This window comes from Siphateles boraxobius, unplaced genomic scaffold, assembly GCF_051911475.1.
Source record: "Siphateles boraxobius isolate OS27281-9 unplaced genomic scaffold, OSU_SipBor_1 22, whole genome shotgun sequence".
NCBI lineage: Eukaryota > Metazoa > Chordata > Actinopteri > Cypriniformes > Leuciscidae > Siphateles > Siphateles boraxobius.
This window is the reverse complement of record NW_027508833.1, coordinates 26,377,148-26,392,464: the sequence shown is the minus strand read 5'-3', so window position 1 is coordinate 26,392,464 and position 15,317 is coordinate 26,377,148. Positions and strand designations below refer to the sequence as shown.

Here is a 15,317-nt window from a genome sequence, read left to right as displayed (position 1 = left end):
TATAAATTGTGCTTTTTGTATGAATTTATTTACGAAACAAACATTTTAATTAAAAAGAAAAAAATGGGCCAGAGGGAAAGGAAAACAATTAAGCACCCAGCATGCACGGGAAATACTTCAAGATTGTTGGAAAAGCATCTCAAGTGGCTACTTGTGAAGTTTTGAGAGATTGCCAAATGTTTAGAACTGTTAGTAAAAGCAGGTACATTAAAGAATTTAAAACAAAACAGTATAGGCTCTGTTTAATGTGCATGCTTGTTTCACAGATGACTTTGCTGTAATTCTTAACTGTGCAAAATAGCAAGAAAGACTTGAAAAGGTGTGTTTAAACTTTTGACTGGTACTGTAGATGAACTTGCTCTGTCCATCATGCCAAGTGCTGTTTTCTACTTTTTCAACCAGATGTAATTAGAGCCGAGCATATGTTCCTTCCAGAAGTATCCCATTGGCTTCCCAGGTCTCTGCGGGCTACCACGCTGCATAAGAAGAGATGTTGTCCAAAAAGGTGATATGAGGTAAATGCAATTTACTGTTCAGTTCTTTTTTGTTCCCTCTCTTTTCATGTCAGAGGGGATTACAGAGTCAGGGTGGGGGAAGACTCTCCTTCTTGTTTTATGTCTGTGGGAACAAGTACAAGCACTGGACAGGAACAGGATCTCGGCGGGCTTAAAGCCCAAGCCGTCTGACCCTCACGCACTCATCCAGCACAAAAGTTCAGCTGACCACCCAGACAGAGAGGAGAGACAGAAGGGTGGGAAGAAGTTTTTAATCTAGGCCTAACAGAAGTTTGTTCTGGGGCTCAGTCTAAACATGTCCTTCAATAACTTCAGCTCTGACACCAAACAGATATTTCAGTTACACTTTATTTTAATGTGTCTCGGTTACAGTGTAATTATACAATTAAGTTCTGAGTAATATCCAATTAATTAACTACATGTAGGCTATTTATATAGGTTTTCCTGTAGCTCAAACAGCAGAGCGTTGGCGCTTGCAACGCCAAGGTCATGGGTTCGTTTCCCATGGGAAAGCAACTGATAAGAATGTAAATGTGTACCTTGAAATGTTGTCGCTTTGGAAAGCGTCTGCCAAATGCATAAAAAATTTACTTTAGGGTTTGGTTTAGTTGCAAGTCAATATCCCTAATTTGTAGTTATTACTTTGGTAAATACATGTAACGTGTAACAAGGACACATTAAAATAAAGTGTTACCGATATTTAATTACATGTAGGTACTGCCTCCAAATAAGTGAAATATAGTAACATAGTGGTTGAAGCCTTTTGTGACGCCAAACACCCATAGATTCCAATGACAAAATGTTTGTGTGCACACAAGCTGGTGCAGGTATTGGGATATTTATTTTAAAATTTGCACATTAGCCTACTTGAGAGACGCATAACCTGAATCAAAAAACAAACAAAGACCGACGCAAAATCGCTATTCTTTCTAGTTGATAGCACAGTTGATCCATTTGATTTCACAAGTCTGACCGGTGAAAACAGCTTTAAACCGGTTCTTTATTTCACAGGATAGAAGAGCGCATGTTGAGAAATTGAGAAAGTTCAGCACGCTTCCTTTGCACAGTTCTGCGCGCGCTGGAGAGAAAGAAGCATCTGCGCGCTCCAAACAACACCAGTTCTCCTCGCGACAGCGGGATGTCATCTATGTTATGGACGTAAATAAAAGGTCGATAAGAAGGCAGTCCGCTTAGTGGTCTCTCCACCTTCGAGGAGTGGTCTGTGTCCAGAAGTGTTTAAAACTAGGCGGCGCGCGTTGCTGTTCTCGAGAAGGTATTCCGCATAGAACGTGAGACTGGCCTGGTCTACCAGGCACGAGCGGTTCAGCACACCGCTCTCAGCAAAAGAGAGCAACATCCTCCACCTGTCGTAAGTGCCACAGCTTTTTCACATCTTGTGTGAGTTGCCAAATAACATGCTGGGGAAAATCATGATTTGATGCAAAAGTGAACTTTGTAGGTGCAGTAACTTGCCATTTAACATTTAAAAAGTTCACTCATTTTAATCACATTGTAGCTTTTTGTAGTTTACATTTTTTAGTCACCTTTACATATAAAGTTAAACCTAAATAGTTATGTGTCAAGATTAAATAAAGTATTGCAAGTTAAATATAATTTCTTATAGCATTCCTGCAAGAATGATATTTAAATTGGTTCTGCATAAATTATAGCATGTCACACTGCTGTCACTGCTTTGACGTGTGAGCTTCCTATTATCATGTTTCACCCTTTCTTTCTGCAGACCCCTGTGTCAAGTGAAGTCAGCGTAAGATCAGTGGTGAGAATGGGTGGTGTAAAGGGTGAGGGTGCTTTAGATGGTGGATGGGGATGGATTATTGTGGTGGCCTCCTTCATGGCCCAGTTCCTGTCATCAGGTTCCCCCCAGTCCGTTGGGGTGTTGTACCCCGAGTGGCTCAGTGCCTTCCAGGCAGGAAAAGGCATGACGGCTTGGGTCGGATCCATGGTGTCTGGTATGGCGCTCATCACCAGTGAGTAATGATCATTTCTCTCTTGTGTGTGTTTATTTTTCAATGATAAAAATTCAATAATTTTTTACCTTGTGGGGACATTTTTGTTGGTCCCCATGAGGAAAACAGCTTATAAACCATACGAATGAAGTTTTTTTTTTAAATGTAAAAATGCAGAAAGTTTTCTATGATGGTTAGGGGATAGACTATACAGTTTGTACAGTATAAAAAGCATTATGTCTATGGAAAGGCCCCATAAAACATGGCAACCAGTGTGTGTGTGTGAGAGAGGGAGATAAAGAAAGTTTACAGGTTTCCTAATAAAAAGCAGCACGTGCAAACAGAAAGACTCCCTTTATGGTTATGTAATGCACATGATCACTGACAAATGGGTTCCCAACATAAAAAACAAACAAACTGGTGTAATGTAAGTTTTACTTTTATAACTTACCTTATCGGCAAATATTAATTTATTTTTTTCTACATTTTGTTAGATTTATGCTTTAAACAAGTAGAAACATTTTGTTTTAATGTTGTTTGCCTATTTTTAGTAGAAAACAAATGAATGAGATAAACTATCCAGCTCTTTTCTAATATCAAACCTGTTTCTTGTATAATCAGACATAGAAATTACAACACACTAAAACATACAGCACTGCTCTTTATTCACATAGTATGGTGACTCAGTTCTTTAATGCCTTGTTCCATGAGAAGACACGCTGACAGATAGAGTAATTAACTACTTGTTTACAGTGCAATTCTTTACATAAGTCATTCATTACTGTCTGTGTTGCAAGGGTAAAATTGACAATGAGTCCAGAATAATACTTTCTAAACTTTACTTAGAAATATGGTCAAGGAGTCTAGGTTTGGCTGGTTAGCATGCAAGTTAGCCCCAGGTGGTAAATGCCATAATCTGATTATCAAATTATGCCTTTTAAGATGTGCTGTCAATTATGACCATTATTTACCCTTTGTTTTGCAGGCAACATATACATTTCTTTAACCGTCAATGAAGAGCCTGCGATTAGCTACAGTAAAAGTTCACACAGGCAGAATGGGTGTGTGTAAATATGTCTGTGCGTGTTTTGGAGGTGTCAGGTTTTGTTTACAGGCATAGCTGTGTAGTCTTCCGTCATGACAAGGAAAGTCATGAATCATGACTGGACATAACTGGCAGGATATGGGTGTGTATTTGAGAGCATGAGTATGTTGTTGTGTGCCCTGGTCATGCTGATTCAGAAAAGGAGAGTTGTCCAGGCCTGTGAAACACACACATCACATAAGTACCGGAATAATTCCTGATTAGACATACTCTGGGAAAGAGCTATGGAGAGAACAGAGCAGATAGTTGCAATCTCCACTGGTTCTATTGGCTATTATATAGTTTAATTTCTCATTATGTTTAATAGAATATTGGTTATTATGGGTAAGATGATTCTGATTCGGCTTTGAGTTGTCCATTCATACTGATAATGCTGGTCAGTATAGAGCTTAACTTTGTCTAAAATGAGTGTTGAGTAATGGCTGGTGTTGAGTAATCTTAAATGTGTTTGAGGGCATTTGGCAGTGATGTTAGGGGATATAAAGTATCCCATACCAGACAGTAAAGAACTTAATGAGCCATCAAAATAAAGATAGGGAAATGATTTAGTCTGGATGGCACAAACACACACCATTTTCACTAGATGCTTTTCCGAGTCCAGGCATTTTGGCCATATTAGGAGGAGCAACTCACCACCGGGTCATTTGTTATTTCTAATCATAGATAGACAAACATGTTCTCTTCATCACTGAAGTTTGACAGTGTCTATTTTAGTCTATGTTAAGACATTTGGAATGAGGGTCCCCTTTACACATTAATAGAACAGAAGGGCTGTTTGTTTTGTGAGGGGTCTTATAACATGGTAGTGATGGTACCAATAATTTAGTTTTCAGGTTAAGCTTTTATTGGCAAGACAGATAATGTGCATTTGTGTTGCCTATGCATCGATGCCTTATCTGACACACTGAAAATAGGGCATAATTAAAATAACTGCATGTTATTGGTAAATAAACTACATGCAATAATTCAATATAAAAAAAAAAGACTAAAAGTGAAAATAACATGCACAAAAAAAATGTAAATTGTACATAACTTTACGTGGAAGGCAAAGACATTTCAGTACTGTGCTGCTACAACACATCAGCATAACTCCAATGGGTTTTTCATTGTTTGGTAAATTGTCCAAATTGTGGTGTGCATTATTTTTCTTCTAGATCCTTTATCAGATTCTTCTGTGTTGTTTGCATTCAGTAAGATGCTGTTCCTGTGTCCCTCTTTGTAGGCCCGGTGTGCAGTGTCTGTGTGGATAATTTCGGTGCACGGCCCGTTACTGTCTTCAGCGGTGTGATGGTGGCCGGCGGTCTGATGCTGAGTGCTTTTGCTCCGAGCGTCTCTTTCCTCATCTTCTCCTACGGCATTGTTGTCGGTAAGAAAATAAAAGCATTATTAGTGTTCATTAAATAGCACTTTGCTGGTATTTAAAAACAGATGTGTTTTTTACCTTCAAAGTTTCATGAATATCTCGTATGAACATGTGAATCTATGAGTGAATGCCCTGCATTAGTAGAGAGTGATAGTATTATGTTTGTGTCAATGATTGTCATTGCTAAATAGTTTGCATATGTCAGATGAATATGTTATGTTATTGTTATGTTCATGTTATGAATATTTGTGACAGGGTTGCTTTAAATTATTTACTGACAGTTTATAATTTAAAACCATGGTATCTTCACTGTTTACGGTGCTAACCCCTCCTCTCTCTCACACACACACACACACACACACACACACACACACACACACACACACACACACACACACACACACACACACACACACACACACACACACACACACACACACACACACACACCATTGCATATTCAGTTCCGTGGAGTTACTTTACATACACCAGTCAATCTAGCAATCAATCAGTCACACACGTGTTTTCATCCTGTTGTTGAGGTATATTCACCTCTTTTGTCCCCTCAATTAGAAGTACATAATATAGGAAATTTGAAAAAATGTAGCACTATTGACTGACTCATCAACGCCATCATTACCTACACCCTAGCCTATCCTGTGTGTGTGTATATATATGCATAATGTATGGTTTTTGAGATTGACATTAAATGTAGTTACAGACAAATGTGAAACAGGGAAACAGCAAATGTGTAAAAAAAGTTGTGAAATGTTACATTGGTGTTTCTGTGTTTAAGGCATGGGCTGCGGACTTGTCTATGCTGCCACATTGACTATAACCTGCCAGTACTTTGACAAGAGGCGTGGCCTAGCCCTGGGCATTGTTACGACAGGTGTGGCCTTTAAATTCTCTTTCAATGTGACTTCACTTTATGGAATGGAATGCATTATATTTTCTCTCTCAAAGTTTTTTTTATTTTAATTTGTTTTTCAATACAATCTGTCATGATTCTGCCATCTAGTTCTTGTTGTTCTTTAATTCTTGAGGCAAGATCATGACAGAACCATGTTTTGTGTGCAAGCACGTGGCCTTTGGTTTGGGCCATGTGCTTGTTGTCTCGTCCTCTGGCCCCGCCCCCTTGTTATCCTCGTTTTGTCATTATTGCTTTACCTGTGTCACCTGTTGTTATCATTAGTCTCTCTATTTAATCCCCTTGTGTTTGCTGTCTTGTGCTGGTTCATTGTGATTCTCAGTGTGTGTACCCTGTGATACCATACCTGTGTGTTAACTCTCTCGTGAGTATGTAGTGAAGAACTCTGTCTTGTACAATCCTGATCTTGTTGCTGTTATTAGTTATTTGTCTAGTTACCTGTCAAGTCTTAGTCTACTGTTGTTAGTCTTTGTTTTTGCCCTTCAGTCTTGTTTTACCCCATTGTGGGTTTTGTTTTCCCTTTTTGTCAAATAAACCTTGTGTGTTTTCGCAAACTGTCTGCAATTGGGTTCGTCCTTACAAAACCCTCACACAATCAGATTCAACAATCCCCTGTTCAAAGGGAGAAAATAAATTGTAAATAAATAAGTCTTTGAAACATTTTATACCTTTGTCAGACCAACTCTTACTTGATCCATTCTGCATCGAGATTGAGGGTTAAAAAAGTGATAATGAGCAATAGGGCTAAAAAGAGAGAAATCCTGAAAGCCAAATGATTTTCTCAACTGGCTCCAAATCCTCAAGGAGTGTTTCACTACTGGGCAATCTGCAGGAATATGGGAAATTAGTTGTAGTCTACCTGCAAGAAGTGCTGGAAGGGAGATTTGGTTATCAGCATGAATTTCCATATCCAACCAGTATGATCAAGATCTATGATCTTTATTAGGCAAGAAGTGATAGTGCCACCAATACAGTGTTTCATATGTTGGCTGCCCAATAGTAAAACTTAAAGTTAGGTAGGGCCATACCACCGCTACATCTGGACCTCGGAAGCAATGCTTTACACAGACAGGGATGCTTACCATTCCAAATATAACTAGAAATAATAGAGTTTTTTTTTTTTTAAATGACAGGGATAAATTAAGGTAAGCACTGAGGTAAAGGAAGGTAAAGGAATTTAGGGAGCAATACCATCTTAATAGAATTAATGCACCCAGTTAGAGAAATTTTTAGCAGGGACAACCTGGAAAGATATTTTTTAATCTGTTGGAAAAACTGTTTTAAAAAGACTTATGATGGTGTGTAATACAGATCTCAAGCTAGGTAAATGTACTTTTTACTTAAATGGTATATTTTAATACTGTAATTGCTTAGCTACCTTGTTAATTGGAAGAGGGGGAAAAAAAAATCACTCTTGTGCAGTTTAAGCATGTAACCATAAAATTGACCAACATTCTCAAGCAAGAACAGGGCAGTGGGCAAAAAAGTCTGAGGATTAGAAATAAAAAGCAATAGATCGTCTGCATATAAAGTTATCTTATGCTCAACATCGCCACAGATAATTCAAATAATCTGCTGTCTTTCGTGTAGGGCAATTGCTAAAGGCTCAGTGGCTAAAGTGAATAAAATTGGGCTTAAAGGACAGCCCTGTCACAGTGCAAATGAAATAGTCTAGAGTACAGACTATTAGTCAGGACTACTGCGGCGGGAGCACTAAATTTAATCCAAGAAAAAAAAGACGGTATCAATTCCAAATTTTTCCAAAAATAAGACAAGGAACTCCCACTCCACTTTTACATTAAGTAAATGGCAGAAATTGAAAAAGGGTTGGCAATACCTTATAACCCCTATTTGATGAGGGAAAACAATAGTAGGGAGGACATCCTCAAGAACCTTTATATTATGATATTATATTGATACCTTAGTTTGTATTGATTAACTGTCATAAGCATTTTTTGCTTTGGCAAATTTAAATGAATAAAATGTATTATTTAGGTTATTGAACTTTCATTAGATGTGGAGCAGATAGCAAAAAATATATATTTTGTTTGATTACATGTTTCAATAGATTCTATATGTCTATGTTCTTCCTTAAAATTATTTTTCAAAATGGTACAGATAATGATTATTTTAATCTTTTTCAGGTACAAGTGCAGGCGGGTTCATTTACGCCACACTCCAGAATGAGCTCATTGAGTTGTTTGGATTGGAGGGCTGCCTGCTTATCATTGGAGCACTGGCACTCAACCTGATGGCATGTGCTGGGCCAATGCGACCTATGAACTTACCTGGCTACTACTTAAAACAGAGAGCTGCTCTACATCATACAGAGGAACCAGAACCACTCTACACCAAACCAACTGCAATTATCATTGACTCTTTCTTGGATCTCAAAACCACACCTGGCTCAGCCAATAACATAGCCGCCATGAAGCTGTTGATCACCATGGAACCCACCGAGCTGCAAGAGAGTGAAGGGGATAGAAACAGCAGGATATTGTCCTGTTCAATAGTAGCACGAGACATTAAGAAGCGGATGCGTCCCTATAGACGGTACCTGTGGAAGACTATAGAGCTCCTACAGGACCGTGTCTTCATGGCTTTCTGCATCGCCATCTTCTTGTTCAGCTTAGGAGCGTTCCCACCTGTTCTCTTCATGGAGGACGTAGCTCAGAGCGAGGGGCTTATTGATGGGATTGCACTAATACCCCTCGTCTCAATCGTTGCATTGACAACAGGCATCGGTAAGCTGGTCTTGGGTGTGCTGGCAGACATGCAATGGGTGAACAGCCTGTACCTGTACGCCCTGACGCTGACAGGCACAGGTTTGACTCTGCTGCTCATCCCAGTTTTTAAGAGCTACCTGGGTCTGCAAGTTCTGTCTGCCATGGTTGGATTTTTCTCAGGAAATTGGTCGATCACGTCCTACATCACTACCAAGATAGTGGGCATGGAACGACTCAGTCACGCTCATGGCATTCTCATGTGCTTCGGAGGGTTTGGAATCACACTTGGGCCACCTGTTGTAGGTAAGAAGAATAATCTTATCAACTCCTGTGCAGTTAAAAATAAAGACAAATGCTTTCAAGAATAAAAAAAATTAGATTAATATAAATATATTTCTCTTGTTGGCTCCACAAATGGAGGGCGATATCTCAATATCTCATCGCAGGGCGTTTTCAAACAACCCTGCTCTTTTACTGATGTTGTCTCCATTTTCTTTTCTTATAGGTTGGTTCTTCGACTGGACTCAGTCATATGACCTGGCGTTCTACTTCAGTGGCACTTGTGTTTTAGTGTCTGGTTTGTTTCTGTTTTTGGCCACTCTGCCTTGCTGGAACAGGACGACGGAGGAGGGAGATTTTCCTCCGGAAAAGGACATCAACATTTCACAACAAAATCACACTCTTGGTTGTGACAAAGTAGCCTCTGTGGCTTGAACAATATTTCCAAGGTCTAAAACTAAACTTCGCCTTAACATTCTGTTGGATGTAGAAGCTTGTCTTCCTTTTCTTACCTGGTGATTAGACTGACATTTTGCCAGGGGACTTCTCATGGTGCTTTTTTCTTTGGTTCCATATGATATATATTTTTATACATTTCCCACGAACCCTGTTATTTTTGAGAGGGTGTATTATTTTTTCTTAGATGCTTATAAAGACTGCCTCATTTTTAAGGCTTGAATTAATAGCAGAAATAGTATATTTTCCTAATAGTATATTTAGTAGATTGTTTACTGGACACAGATGCTTTTTTGTAGATCTTGATCACTTGAATTATTACTTTACTATCTGAGATGAATGGTCTCACTGTGTTGTACATGATATCACCAACCTGTTAATATATACAATAGTTTCCATTAATAGGGAACATGTATGACTGAAGGCTGCAGAGAACTACAGAATGTGTGAATAGGGCTTTTCACTGCACTTACCATGAAAACCATTGGGGGGGAAATCCAGATCCAAAGATTTCTTGTTTTTTCTGGAGTGACGAGGACTTGAAACAAAGAGAAAATGCACTTTAATGCAATCTTTTAAATAGTGTCTGCACATTATTTTCCTACTTAACCATTTTTTTATGGTCTCCTGCATATCATCTCCTTTTAATGTATGTAATTCCAAAGTGGCACCAGTTTCATTACCTGGAAGAGAAAGGCTTTATTTCAAAAAGTATTTACTTTAGCCACATTTGATTTTAAGACATACCCTCAGCAAGTTATGTATCTTTAATTGTTAATCATTTAGAAATACAAGAATATGCTGATGAAAAAAGTCAGAAAAAAGATAAAAACAGAAAGACTGTTGGATTCTGTGACTGCAACGTACTGTTTATGTGTGCACCTGGTAATACAGACATCCTCCACATTTGTTCAACAGGCTGGTCCCTGGCAACATATCTTATATTATTGTAAATTTGAAATGCAAGTGTCATTATTTTATATATCAGTATATATGCTGTAGAACCATCATATATTATGTATACATTTTTGAAAAATAATGTAAAGAAAAGGCCACCACTTTTGAAGAAGACTTGCTTTGAGTCTTGAGTGAAGATTTGACAAGGTGCAAAATGATATATAAAGTGCAACACTGTCCCGCTATGAAGTACCTGTCTTTTTCTTTTATTTCAGTGTGTTTGTTTTGTACCGTACCATTTGTTGATTTTTAAGTGACAATAAAAAGATTTGATTCAATTCAATTGGATTTCTTGTTTTCCTTTTTTTTTAAGGAACAATGTGTTATGCAGCTTTATCTGCATGTATAAGATCTGCAGACTAGGCTATGCAGAGAAAGAAGGCATAACTTTTATTCTCGCAGTATTGTTGATGCCGCCATGTCGTGGAGACGCTGTGTTCGTTGCGAAAGCCAAACTACTTTGTTTGTCCTTCCAAAAGAGGACACAATTATAAAACAGCGGTTAAGCTTTATTTACAACACTGTTCCAGAACCAGTAGGCCTACAACCAAAATATTTGACTGTGTGCGGCGCATTTTTCGGAGGACTGTTCTAGAACCTGGGAGAGTAGACTACAGTTCTGATTCTAAAAAGCGGGACAATTTCATCTTTGTAGAGTCAAGTAAAGCCTGGCGCTTCTGACTCACAGACACAGACTGTTTTCATATTTTAAGAATTTGCTACTGGCTATTTAAAATCAGAGTGTCTTCTTTCTTTTGCTATAATGCATGTTCAGATATTCAACAAATTATTGGCGCTGGTGTTTGTGCAGTTCCATGCAGTACAGGAAAGTTAGCCTACTTTGTCATGCTGCTTGCTGCTAGACATTCTTTTGGCATGTTCCATTTGGAGTAGTGGAAAAATAACAGAGAGAGCGAGAGAGAGAGAGCGAGGGAGAGAGAGAGAGAGAGAGAGAGAGAGAGAGAGAGAGAGAGAGAGAGAGAGAGAGACGCCCTTATGTATTTTTAATATGACTTAGCTGGACTGTCTGGGCGCTCAGTAAACAAACCTATAAATACTTCCATGCTTTTAATAATCTGGCCTGTGATACATCCTCTTGAGCACTTTGCCTCAAACACAAACAAAAACAATATTGGCAGCCATTACATTGAAACACATATGTAAACTGATTCAAGTTCAAACAGAAACTGTCAACAGGAAATGCACCCATATATATATATATATATATATATATATATATATATATAGTAGTGGACAAATAACTGAGAAAAAGAGAAAGAAAGAGAGAGAGAGAGAGAGAGAGAGAGAGAGAGAGAGAGAGAGAGAGAGAGAGAGAGAGAGAGAGAGAGAGAATATATTATGTATATATATGTATTAATTAAAATGGCTTTGCAAGCTTAATGTTTGAACAAGATGTGGCTTTCATTCACATATTCACATATATATAATTGTACATTATAGTATAAACTGAGCAATAGCACCCTCTACATGTACAGTATGATTCAAGAGTGGTGCCTGAAAATGTGAATGAAAGCCACATCTTGTTCAAACATTAAGCTTGAAAAGCCATTTTATTTAATTATACACTTTAGCTGAAAAGCACAATCCTGACATAGGTTTAGCCAACTGTTTAGTTGAGTAAGCGGCGTGTTCGTACTTCGCACCATAGACTGTGGTTCGCACCATAACATAGGATCTTGAAAGACTGTTCCTCTGGTGAACAGAAGGGGGAGGCAGAGTTGAGCCGGTCAGCTCAGAGAAATTTTATTGCGAGTGTTTGGGTGTTTTGTAAAGCTCTGATTATAGGTAATATGCAAAGTTTTTTTTTTTAAAGAACAATGAGACATAAACAAATATATATATATATATAAATATTTCAGGTATGCATTTTTTACTAAATGCAGTACTTAACGGAAATTAATTTCATCCTGTCAAACACGTATTTAAGTTACACTTCCACCGCCTTTATTTCTATTGTTTTATTTACTAACAATATATTATCATTAAATAGCCTAGTCCAGATCGGATTTGGAGATGTAGCCTAATCATGAACTGTTGTTTCAATTGGTAAATCTCCGGTAAACATTAGGTGATGGTCACACACAGTCATGGTGTTGAACCTTTAACCGAGCTAAAGGATCAGTAGGCTACAGACTCACAAATAATTTCGTGTTCACTTCGATTCGCAACTGAGAAAATGTTTGAAGTTCGAGACGAGTGAGTGAGGGAACGTCCATAAGAGAGAGAGAGGCTGACGGGCATCATCACATTGACAGGACAATCAGCCAATCAAAGCGAACGAACATGAACGACAATATATGATCATTTAATCTTATTGTAATAGCTTCTTATTTGGTAAATGATCGGCCTAACAACAAAAGGAACACAGCAACCATATTAACAAGTGTTTTGTTATTAATCTGAAATCCGTATAATTTACATGCTTCTAGGCTACTATTTTAAGTTCTATATCATTCTGCCTTTTGTATCTCTCCCCGTTTCCTTGTTCTTCCAAGCGTTGTTGTTCTTAAATTCGTTTAGCCTATCTTAGCTTTTTGCTTCTAGCTACTGCAGAGCAAAAGCTTCAAAATTCATAAAAGGTTTGTTAATCTGTGAAAATTATCTTGATGGACAAACCGTGTGTAAGAATCATAAACTTTTGTTGATCACAGATCTTTTTTTTTTTTTTTTTTTTTTTTTTGCGATGATTGCAAAAACCCTAGATCCTATCTCCGAGGGACTCAACCAGTGTAATGCTAACTGCCGATTTGCCTACAAAATGTCATCATACCAGGCTGCAACACTCTATTCCAAACGGAAGCAAATTTTCTGATTTTGATTAAAGACAATTAAACATTTTTTTTCCCTGTGTATTAACTTGCACGGATTAATTGTTCATCACAAGACTAGTAATGTGCTCTAACCATAGAAAATATATATAGAGTCCGCTACAGTATATTGGTACGGGCAAGACTGCTCTATAAACAAATACAAGTAAACGGAGAGCTGGCTTTACTGGTCAAAAAGAGGAACAAAGTTTACATTTTTTCAGCTAATGAAAAAATTCTGTCTCACATTAGCTCAATCTAGTTAGAACTAAATTGTGTCTGGCAACTTAAAAAGGGTAAACAGATTTTCTGTCAGTACACCATTGGTATTTAGTTAAATTAATTAAATGCATTTTTTTCCATTCAAATTGATGGAAACATAGAAAAGGATTGGGCTTAAAAGATTCCTTATCCTGTTGCTCCCTCTAATGGGCAACATTAATATCACAGTTTGGATGAAATATAAGGTCAGATGTACAGATTAATTTACAGTAAATGTTTTTTTTATTCTATAGCATATTTTTATTATTAGCCTATAAATACAATTTAGTATGTGTGGAATATAGTAGTAATATAATAACTATGAATAAAATAGAAAATAGCATAGCCTAGCTATGTAGCATAAATTGTTGTCCTGGTTAACTGGCTAAAATGGGGAAAAAATCTAAACGAGCCACGATTTGATCAAGCAATCAAATCACCTTTGGAGAGGAAGTCTTATCACTGACAGTCTGAGCTGTTCTGTCAAAGTCCTCTGGCTCACTGCATTGCATGTACTTCATAATGTAAACAATAAGAATCGTGTAAACTTTATATTATTTCTTATACAGTCTCAGTTGTCATTTCTAACTAGCGTTAATTGCCAGCTATTAATTGTCTGACTTTGGTGGCCAACCAGCTGTCAACATAATGTGATAATGTTATAATCACCAAATACAAACAACTGTAATTCTGTGATTATACAAAGGTTTGAAAAACATCAAAATAGTCAGGGAGCTTTTCTTTACTCCACGGCAAGTTGCCTGGAAACAATATGACATACGATTAATTTGCCAATAAAGCGTCTATGGCTGCATCTGAAATCGCATACTTCCCTACTATTTAGTAGGCGGAAAACAGTTGTGACAAAAGTAGTATGTCCGAATCCACAGTAAGTTACTTATATAAAAGAGTAGGCAAGAGTAGGAAAGGAAGTGAGGGTTCACAAATAAGAGATGAGAAGTAGCCTATAGGGAGAGCAGGGCACAAACTAACACTTTTTTACTTTCTCAGTTTGTGTAAATCCAGTTGGGGTGCAGAGAATTTTATTTTTTCCCACATTAATTTCTCACATGTCTAGTACAGTTATGTGTTTTTTTTTCATTAATATAGTGTATACTTTTTGGGGTAGCCTATACTTGATATACTGTGGAAGAATGGAAGTTAAATTTTACAACATGCCCCAACATTTGAGGGGCACATTGTAACATGAATATGACCAATTAAAATGTTATCTGATCTAATTAAAAAAAAAAATACAAATACAATACAAATTAAAATATTTTGTCAATAAAATATAATTATTAACTTTTTCATATAAAATAATGGCATTTTTTAATAATTAAAAATAAACAAATTTTTGAATTTGAAAACAAATTTACACCGCAAAACACAGCTATATAGCATAGTTCAAAACATAACAGTAAATAATAATTTCTGATCATTGACTGTCTTTATTCACCTTTTTCTCATGGTTTCTCAATAGAATTCATAAAAGTATAGAATAGAATAGCTTAGTTCTAATAGGGGCACATTGTAACAGTGTGACAATGTGCCACACCTTTGTGACTTAAAGAACTTAAAGAAGTTTTCGATAGCGTTGCCCTAGAAACTAGCAACAATGTCCTCCTCACTAACCGTACGTTCACACCGCCGCCGACTTGAGCGGCAAAGAAGCTCTGGACGCCCTGTCAAGGACGCTTGTCAAAAAGTATGGGGAAGCTTGTTGACGCTTTGGTCGCTCTGACCTGACAGGGAGAAGAGAAGTGTCACAACATGAAATGTCACATGAGATTGGTGTTTTTGCATTCCACTTCACTGCTTTTCTATTTAACTATGTAAACACGCGCTAGACTGTGTGCTCGAGCTTTGTGTCTTTTGCCCCGTCTCGCACATGTCACAGCGTTTTAAAAAATGCGCCATTCAAGTTAA

At 37.5% G+C, this 15,317-nt stretch overlaps 1 protein-coding gene across 1 annotated transcript; it reads left to right on the top strand.

The window, feature by feature from the left end:
• The first annotated feature begins 1,177 nt into the window (after positions 1-1,177).
• On the top strand, positions 1,178-10,582 carry slc16a9a (solute carrier family 16 member 9a). The gene is made up of 6 exons (XM_077239317.1): positions 1,178-1,884; positions 2,257-2,503; positions 4,810-4,953; positions 5,747-5,842; positions 8,026-8,910; positions 9,113-10,582. The coding sequence occupies exons 2-6, from the start codon at positions 2,299-2,301 to the stop codon at positions 9,319-9,321; spliced, it is 1,539 nt and encodes a 512-aa protein (XP_077095432.1). The 5' UTR covers positions 1,178-1,884; positions 2,257-2,298; the 3' UTR covers positions 9,322-10,582.
• The last annotated feature ends 4,735 nt before the right edge of the window (positions 10,583-15,317 follow it).

Excerpts from the sequence above, each read along its gene's own strand:
- slc16a9a (XM_077239317.1), top strand. The coding sequence starts at position 2,299 with ATGGGTGGTGTAAAGGGTGAGGGTGCTTTAGATGGTGGATGGGGATGG. Across the intron at positions 2,504-4,809 it reads TGGTATGGCGCTCATCACCA|GCCCGGTGTGCAGTGTCTGT; the intron begins GTGAGTAATGAT and ends CCCTCTTTGTAG. Across the intron at positions 4,954-5,746 it reads CTCCTACGGCATTGTTGTCG|GCATGGGCTGCGGACTTGTC; the intron begins GTAAGAAAATAA and ends TCTGTGTTTAAG.